A 9,216-nucleotide genomic window follows, 5' to 3' on the forward strand; every position below is an offset into this window, starting at 1 on the left:
TTAAATAATTCTTGCAGCCACTTGTTCTGATACAAAAATTTTACCCATCTATTAAGTTTGCTTAGGTACACAACCTTATTAGCTGCTTGGCTGCTCAATTTGAGAAGGCAAATCCATTGGCACTTGTCAAAGCTCAGTATGTGCGCCATCAAGAAAATAAATATCCAGCTGAAAGGCCTACTTGAATAGCAAATTTATGTCCAGTGATTTAATTTATGTTTGATTTGCATATCTTAGAAAGATAGAAAGATATTAGCAAGAAATGTTGTAAAGAAACCTTTCTACAATAAAAAAAATTTAGCAAAAATATATTTCACACTGGATTTCCCAAATATTGATTGTTTGGAAGTGTCATATAAATATTTGCAAATACCCCTTACAAATCTGATCATTTGCTCACATAAGCCTGACTCTTAAGAGATTTTTCTTTCCAACATAGTTGAAAGCCAGAAACTTTTATAAAAAAGTTTTAGAAAAAAAATACCCACTTGTAAAACTGTATTATGTGCCAAAACACACCAATTCCCACAAATTAAAAAAATCAACAAAAAACAAATCCCCAAAGAACCCGCTATGTGGACGTGCAGTTAAGTTACCGTATGCAATGGCAAACCATTGCATGTTCTATACTATCTACACGCTGACTTCTTCTAGAGCTCAGTCGTTGTCTGACCCATTTGGAGGTAAGAAAACTAATGCATCATTAAAAGTGTGTCCATATGCCCTAAGCCGGTATACGCCATACATCATCACATGCATCTGGTTTGGAGCCAGGTCATTAAAAGTGACAGCCATATCTGAACAGCATCCTTCTACTACTTGCTGGGGGTTATTAGACATTGCCTCTTTAATAAGAAACCCAACTGATTTGGTGTTAAATACATCTTTTCCTTCGGAATCCTCAGCATTTTCTGCAAACACTCCAGAATATTTCAAGCAGACTGCTAGCTGCTTATCTTCAGATATCTTCCAAATCATACCTCCTTGTTCAGGACACTTTTCGGGGTCACTGAGAAGGTTGTCCAGTCTTTTTAATGATTCTATACTTAAGACAATTCCTCCTTCAACATCCACATACTCAAGCTCTCCAGATTTTATAGTATGGCCTATATAAAATGGTTGTGTTGCATCTCTTTTCAACAAGAAAAACTTCAAATTTTCAATTACAGCAAATGTAGTAGGTCGGGCAAGGAAGAACCAGTTATATTCATCTTTATACTTATCATAGGCATATTTATATGCTTTTCTCATCATTGTCCACATGTCATTTGTTTCAAGATTAATTGACTCAAACACCTTAATACTTTCAGTACAGAAGAACTCTACTTTGTCACAGTGTTTGGTCCAAGTGTCTTTCACAGCTGCCCAACGACCCACGTCTTTGGGTTTGACAAGTATCATACAGTATACACGAATACTCTTAACAAGTTCCATGCGCTCAGCTTCGGAAATTTTCAGAAAATCTTCTTTGCTAAGTGCTTGAAGGTGATGGTGCTCATGATGAGTTATATTTTCATGACCAATCCTAATGTGTCCTAGCATAGTAACCAAAGCACAGAAAATGCTTCCAAGCATCATACCCTTCAAAAATGAACTGCTTTCAAAAAGCATTTTTCCTATAAAGAAGAAAAAGACCCTTCAGATACCTTATGGAAAGGCATAGTCCAGTCATTTAATTTTCTATTTGCTCATATGACTTTTGTCCCTATAAGGCCTAAAATTATAGTTACCAGGTTCATTTTATAGAACATATCCATACAGTGGCAGTGTCTCCTAGATTTCAAGGAAAGAAAACATACTTTTAACAGGACCTTGAAAGAAAAGGTATCTTTCATCTGACTATGTATCTGGATTTCTGCTCTGAAAAACATGGCCACTGCACACATGGCTATAACAGTCTATATTCCAACAGTATGAAACTACTGGGTAAAGTCAGAGCTTTGATGCATCACTTCTCTATAAGGTAGAATTGGAATGGAAATGCCAGGCACATGGTAAGTTTTTATTAAGTGTTTGTTAACTGATTGATTCTTGGCTTCCATCTAAGGGAATGTAGTTCCTTGACTTTATTATGGGGCAGTTTAAAGAAAGGTAGTGTGGAGTAGTAGAGACAGGGAGACCTGGGTTCAGATCCTGGTTCCAGATGACTGTCATCTGTGTGATCCTGGGCAAGTCACTTAACCTTTCTGAGCCTCAATTTCCTTACCTATAAAATGGGGATAATAATAGTATCTACTGCACAGGGTTCTTGTGAAGCTCAAATGAGATAATGTATCTAATATTTTGGACATGTCCAATGTGGGAATATGTTTTACCTGACTATGCATATTTGTTACATGAGGTTTGTTTTACCTTTTTTCAGTGGTGGGGAGGTAAGAAGGAGAGGAAAATAAATGGCTGTTAATTGAAAAAAATAAAAAAAGATCATCTATTGATAGCATGTAAGCTCTTTGACAGAAGGGACTATTTCACTTTCTATTTCCAGTGCCCAGTACTGCCTGGCACATTGTGAATGTTTAATAAATACCTACTGATTGATTGATATGTAAAGTGCTTTGCCAACCTTAAAGTGAATTCTTATTATGCCAAATTTTATCCAAATGTACTGACACTGTCTTTTCTCCTAAAAAAATGAAAGACAAGATGGTAAATTCATGACAAATCAGCAAGTTGGTAGGTAGCACCTGTATTGACACTTCCGTTTATTTTCATGTCATGTCTGTTGAGTTTGACAATCCATGTTGTGTTAATCTTAATGTTTTTATTCCTAAGGCTAACTATTTGACTATTACCCAACTTTTTACTCTTTCTCAAAAGGAGGAAGTATTAACATAAGGCATCATCTACTGATTAGTTGACCTTGATGGCCATTTATACATAGGATTTGAACTTGAGCTGAAAGGAACCTTAGAGGTCATCTAATCTAACTTTTGTTTTACAGAGGAGGAAACTGAGGCCTAGGAAGGGGAAATGATTTGCCCAAGGTCACAACGGTTTTAAGAGAAAGAGGCAGGGTCTTCAAAGGACCATTTTCTTCCTTCCATTTAAGATAAAATGTGTATTATTTCAAAAAAAGTAATTCCAAGAAGCTATTTCAATGGGATGGAAGGTTTGGGGGAGTTTCAAGGGAGCAGGGTGATGATGCCATTTAAAGCCTACCAGATTAGGAGTCAGGACTGCTCAAATTTCAGCTATGACACTATCTATATAGCTTTGGCAAAGTAACTTGAATGTTCTTGGAACTCAGTTCTTCATCTTTAGAAAAAAGGAGATGGCCTAGATGGCTACTAAGAGCTTTTCTTCTCTAGACCTAAAATGTTATGGATGAAGCCATTTCATTTCTCTGTCTCAATTTCTTCTCTGTAAAATGAGGGAGGTAGATTGGATGGTGTCTAAAGTCCCTTCCAGCACTGAATCTATAATCTTGTAGGGACCGAACCAGTAACTTTATTGGTTTAGGGAAACCCTGGATAAAGAACCTCTATCAATGTACCTTATTTATGTTATATATGCAACTTACATAAGTGACTTGACTAGGGTCACTCTTTCACGTGTGTGTGTGTGCTTAAACCCAGGTCTTCTTTCCTTCGAGGCTTTTTATCTACTACTACATGGTGCCAACATACTACAGAAAAGTCTATATCAACATTCTGATTAGAAATAAAATCAAGGTTCTGTCAAATAGTTACAGAAGAACAATTTGTAATAATATTTATGCTACAGAAAAGTGAATGTTTCCTCAACCTTCTTGACACTGCCAAAATTAAAGCTCAGTTCTAGTATTCTACTTGTTCTCTTAGAGTTCTCTCTATTTGCCCATTGGAATCCTTAGATGTCAGAGACAGATGCATTCTTTTTTTTTTTTGAGAGATGGATTCTTTACAGATATAGCCAGCTGGGCAGGCTCCTTGACTCCCAAGGTCAGTTTCCTTACTAGCATGGTATGGTAACCTTCACCGTACTTCCTTCTACGATGAATTTCACAAATGAGTCATTAAAAAATCTGTCCTTTTCTCCTTCTGATGAAAGGAATTTATTTTCCCTCAAAGACCCTCTACCACACCAATCAACCCATACTAATTACCTAATATAAACCCTGTAATCATTCCCCCTTCCCCTCCATTGTCTTTCTGGAAAAAAAAAATTTCTCCTGTCACCTGAGGACTAGTAAAGGGTGTGGAGAAGCTTGGCTGGGTGGATGGGATAGGGCAGGAGGGAGTTCCGGGTTGGGCAGTGCCACTTGCTGCATAAACATAGTTATGTGTAAGAGAAAGGAGAGCTGGCAGTTTATAGGAATTGCCAGGTGGCACAACGACCTTGTGTGCATGAGGGACCGCTTGCTACAAATATTTTTATAATTCTGATTTCGGGTCCATATTTCTGACTATTCCTAGTGGCCATTTGGCTTGTCAGTGGCCAACAGAGGTTTCAGAATTTTGCATCAAACACCAAGGTCGTGTATTAGGGGAGAGGTGTGATGATGGTGATGGTGTTGGGGAGGGAGAGACCACTGCATTACAGGCAATGTGTTCTTCGGAATAAAAAGGAAAAACAATTTTTCTAAACTTTCCTAAATGATGAAGCTTTTCCCCAGGAAGCCAAAAGCATAGGGGTTGAATCCTGGGTCCAGGAATCAAGTCGGTGCAGACAGGAGAGAGGGGAACAGAAATCCTCGGCGTAACTGACAGCGGGGTTTGGAGCTTAGGAGAAGGTACGGGAGGAGGGGGACGGTGGGAGGGAGAAAGGCGTGCGCACGCGCGCTGTGTGTAGTATGTGTGTGCATGTGTCTCTCCAGGAGGTGCAGGAAGGGAGGGGAGAAGCACTAAAAAGATAAGGGGGGAGGGGAGAAGCTCGAAGAGGGCTGGGGGGAAGGGGGGGGGGGGCGACGCTTCCCTCCAGCGCTCCCACCCCTTCGCAAACAGCGCCCCCCATGGGGCAGGGGCGGGGTCCCGGCACTCACCGGCGAGAAGGCTGGCGGCCGGTGGGCGGGAGGGAGGCAGGGTGCTCGCGGGAGTCCCACCGCAGCTCCTCTGGTCAGGCTGGGGCAGGCTGTCAGTTCGTCAGGCCCCGCACCCCCCACCCCCGGCTGTGCTCCCAGGTGGGGCCGGCTTCTTGGAGGCGGGGCCCGGAGGGAGGGGGAGGGCAGGGCAGGGCGGGGTTAGGAGAGGGAGAAGGAGGAGGAGGAAGCTGCGCGCGGCGGGACGCGGGAGGCGGGAGGCGGGAGGCGGGAGGCGGTGGAGGGGGAGGAGCCAGTGAGCGCGCGGCGGCCGGCCTGGCGGCGCGGCGTCAGCCGGCGTGCTTCGGGGACAGAACGCACAGTCCACCTGGGGAAGGGAACGTGGAGGCTGCAAGCCTCCCGACCCCCTGTGACGCGCGCGCCGCGCGTGTGTGATGCCGGGCCGGCTCTCTCCTCGGAAATTCTAGCGGTAACGCGGCAGCCCATTGGTCAGGCCCGGAGGGCCAGTGCACGTAGACGGCGGCATGCGCTCCCCAGGCTCCGTGGGTCATTCCGGCAGTGCCCAGTGAAATCCCTGGTGGAGTTGTGCCGCTGGGAGCTGCCGTCATAGGCTGTTTTTAAAATTAAGGTTTTAAGTCGAGGACTGGGAGGGACCTGAGGGGCCAACTAATTTGACAGATGAGGAAACAGCTTCAAAGAGGGGAAATGACTTGCCCAAGGTCAACACTTTTTCATTCAGTCGTGTCCGACTCTATGTCACCCCGTGGGACCATACCACACCAGGCCTATCCGCCACTATTCCCTGAAGTCAGCCCAAACTCATGTTCATTATTTCCTCCTCCGCTGTTTCCTTCTCCTTTTGCCTTCAACCTTTCCCTACATCAGGGTCTTTTCTAGTGAGTCTGGTCTTTTCATTATTTGGCCAAAGTATTGAAGCTTCAGCTTCAATATTTGATTCTTCAGTGAGTAGCCTGAATTAATTTCTTTAACATTGATTTGACTTCTTTGCTGTCCAAGGGACTCCCAAAAGTCTCCAAGGACCACAATTCCAAAGTATATATTCTGTGGCCATACACGTCACTACCGGAAAAACCATAGCTTTGAATATGGACCTTTGTGGGCTAGGTGATGTCACTGCTTTTTAGTATACTGTCCAGATTTACCATAGTTTTCCTTCCAAGGGGCAAGTGTCTTAATTTCATGGCTGCAGTTGTTGTCTACAGTGATTTTTGAGCCCAAGAATATAAAATCTGACACTACTATTTCTTTTCCCTTTATTTGCCGGGACATCATCTTAGTTTTTTTTTTTAATGTAAGCTTTTATACTCTCCTCTTTCACCCTCATCAAGAGACTTAACTCTTTTTTACTTTCTGCCATCAGAGTCGTATCATCTGCGTATCTGAGATTGTTAATATTTCTTCTCCCCTGCAACCTTAATTCCAGTTTATGATTCATACAGCCTGGGATTTCACATGATGTACTCTGCATATAAGTTAAACAAAGAAGGTGACAATATACAGCCTTGTCTCACCCCTTTCTCAGTCTTAAACCAATCAGTTGTTCCATGTTTGGTTGTAACATTGCTTGTTGACCTGCATACAGGTTGCTTAGGAAATAAGATTTGGTACTCCCATCTCTTTGAGGACTTGCCACGTTTTGTTGTGATCCACACAAAGGCTTTTAGTGTAGTCAATGAAGCAGAAGTAGATGTTTTTCTGGAACTCCCTTGCTTTCTCCATAATCCAAAGAACGTTGGCAGTTTAGTCTCTAGTTCCTCTTCCTCTTTGAAGAGCAGCCTGCCCTTCTAGCAATTCTGGGTGCAGATATTGGTGAAGCCTGGTTTGCAGAATTGTAAGCACAACCTTACTGGCATGTGAAATGAGCCCAATTGTTCAGTAATTTGAACATTCTTTGGCATTACCCTTTTTTAGGACTGGGATGAAAACTGATCTTTTCCAATCCAGTGGCCACTTTTGAGTTTTCCAAATTTACTGGTTTATTGAGTGCAGCACTTTAACAGCATCATCTTTAAAGGATTTTAAATAGCTCAGCTGGAATTCTTTCACCTCCCCTAGCTTTGTTGTTAGCAATGCTACCTAATGCCCACTTAATTCATTCTTTACGATGTCTGGTTCTAGATCAGTAACCATACTATCGTTGATGTTAAGATCTTAATTGTATACCTCTTCCTTATATTCTTGTTGCCTCTTCTTAATCTTTTCTGCTTCTGTTTTTTTTTATTGCACCCATTTTTGCATGAAACTTTCCCTTGATATCTCTAATTTTCCTGAAGACATCTCCTATCTTTCCCATTCTATTGTTTTCTTGTTTTTTTTCTTTCTTTCTTTTTATTCTCTTTCTTTTTCATTTAAGAAACCCTTCTTAAATCTCCTTGCTATTCTTAGGAATTCTGCATTCACTTGGGTCCATCTTTCCCTTTCTCCTTTCCCTTTCTCTTTCCATTTTTCCTCAGCTATTTGTAAAGTCTCATCAGACAGCCATTTTATTTTTCTTACTCTCCTTTTACTTTGAGATGTTTTTTGTTGCTGCTTCTTGTACAATATTGCAAACCTCTGTCCCTAGTTCTTTAGGCACTCTATTTTACCAGCTCTAATCCCTTAAATCTATTTGACACTCTCACTTCATATTCATAAGGGATGAAATTTAGGTCATGCCTTTGTGGTCTGATGGTTTTCCTGACTTTCTTCAACTTAAGCCTGAAGTTTGCAATAAGAAGTTCATGATCTGAGCCACAGTCATGTCTAAGTCTTGTTTTAACTGATTGTATAGGGCTTCTTCACTTTCTCTGCAAAGTATAGGATCAATCTGATTTTGATACTGACTATCTGGTGATGTCCATGTATAGAGCTGCCTTTTGTGTTGTTTGCTATGACCAGTGAATTATCTTGACAAAATTCTATTAGTCTCTGCCCTGCTTAATTTCCTACTCAAAGGCCAAATTTACCTGTTATTCCAATTATCTTTTTATTTCCTACTTTAGCATTCTAATTCCCTCTAATGAATGTGATATTTTAAAAATGTTATTTCTATAAGAATTTGTAGGTCTTAATAGAACTAAGTAAGTTTGGCCTCTTTGGCATCTATGATTGGAGCATATACTTGTCTTATTGTGGTGCTAAATGACTTGCCTTGGATTCATTCTGTCATTTTTGAGATTCTACTCCAGTACTGCTTTTCTCTTTTACTGACTATGAGGGCTACTCCATATCTTCTAAGGGATTCTATGCCCATATCACCTGAATTAAAATCACCCATTCCCATCCATTTAAGTTCACTGACGCCCAAGATGTTGACGTTATAGCTTTCTATTTCTTGTTTGACCACAACTTGTCTTGGTTCATAGATCTTACATTCCAGGTTCCTCTTGATCTTTACAGCATCAGACTTTCCTTTCATCCCCAGCTACATCCCCAGCTGAGCTTCCTTTTGGCTTTGGCCCAGCTACTTTGATCTTTCTGGAGCTACTTTTAGTTGTTCTCTGTTCTTCTTCAATAACATGTTGGATGCCTTTTGACCTGAGGAGCTCATCTCCTGATTTCATATTTTTAACCATTTTAATACTGTCCTTGGGGTTTTCTTGGTAAAGATCCTGGAGTGGTTTGCCATTTCCTTCTCCAATGATCACCTTTTGTCTGAACTGTCCACAATCACTTGTCCATCTTGGGTAACCCTGCCTGGCATAAGTTCATAGTTTCACTGAGCTACCCAAGCTCCTCCATCTCAACAAGGCATCCAACACATCCAGGAGGGGAGGTCAACACTTAGGTTCATAGATTTAAAGGTAGAAGAGACAGACCTTAGAGGCCCTCTAGTCCAACCCCCTCAGAGAAGAAAATTGATACCCAGAGAGGGGAAAGGACTTGTCCAAGGTTACACACATAAGATCCTATAGCTGAGAGGGACCACAAAGCCCACTTAGTCCAACCCCCTTATTTAACAGAGGAGGAAATAGACCCAGAGAGGGCAAGGGACTTGTCTAAGGACACACAGACGATCCTAGTTATAGAACTGGAGGAGACCTCAGGGATCAACTTGTCCAACTCATTTTGCAGAGAAAAAAACAGACCGACACAAAATCACTTGCCCAAGGACACACATAGAATCATAGCTTTAGAATGGAAAGGACCTCAGGGGCCATTTGGTTCAACCATATCATTTTAGGGAGAAAGAAACAAAACCTCTATTATCCCCACTCAAACTTATTTTCAGTCTTTCCCTATCTACTGTGTGGGTCAGA

At 41.6% G+C, this 9,216-nt stretch overlaps 1 protein-coding gene across 1 annotated transcript; it reads right to left on the reverse strand.

Annotated features, from left to right (window-relative positions):
- Nucleotides 1-514: 514 nt before the first annotated feature.
- Nucleotides 515-5,212, reverse strand: C1GALT1C1 (C1GALT1 specific chaperone 1). The gene is made up of 2 exons (XM_072626925.1): nucleotides 4,961-5,212; nucleotides 515-1,616 (listed from the first exon to the last, which is right to left on the reverse strand). Exon 2 carries the CDS (start codon nucleotides 1,609-1,611, stop codon nucleotides 658-660), a length of 954 nt encoding a protein of 317 aa, XP_072483026.1. The 5' UTR covers nucleotides 1,612-1,616; nucleotides 4,961-5,212; the 3' UTR covers nucleotides 515-657.
- Nucleotides 5,213-9,216: the final 4,004 nt, after the last annotated feature.

Source organism: Notamacropus eugenii, chromosome X (genome assembly GCF_028372415.1).
Source record: "Notamacropus eugenii isolate mMacEug1 chromosome X, mMacEug1.pri_v2, whole genome shotgun sequence".
Classification (NCBI taxonomy): Eukaryota; Metazoa; Chordata; class Mammalia; order Diprotodontia; family Macropodidae; genus Notamacropus; species Notamacropus eugenii.

What these genes read in the sequence shown, in the direction of transcription:
- C1GALT1C1 (XM_072626925.1), bottom strand. Translation starts at nt 1,611, where the DNA reads ATGCTTTTTGAAAGCAGTTCATTTTTGAAGGGTATGATGCTTGGAAGC.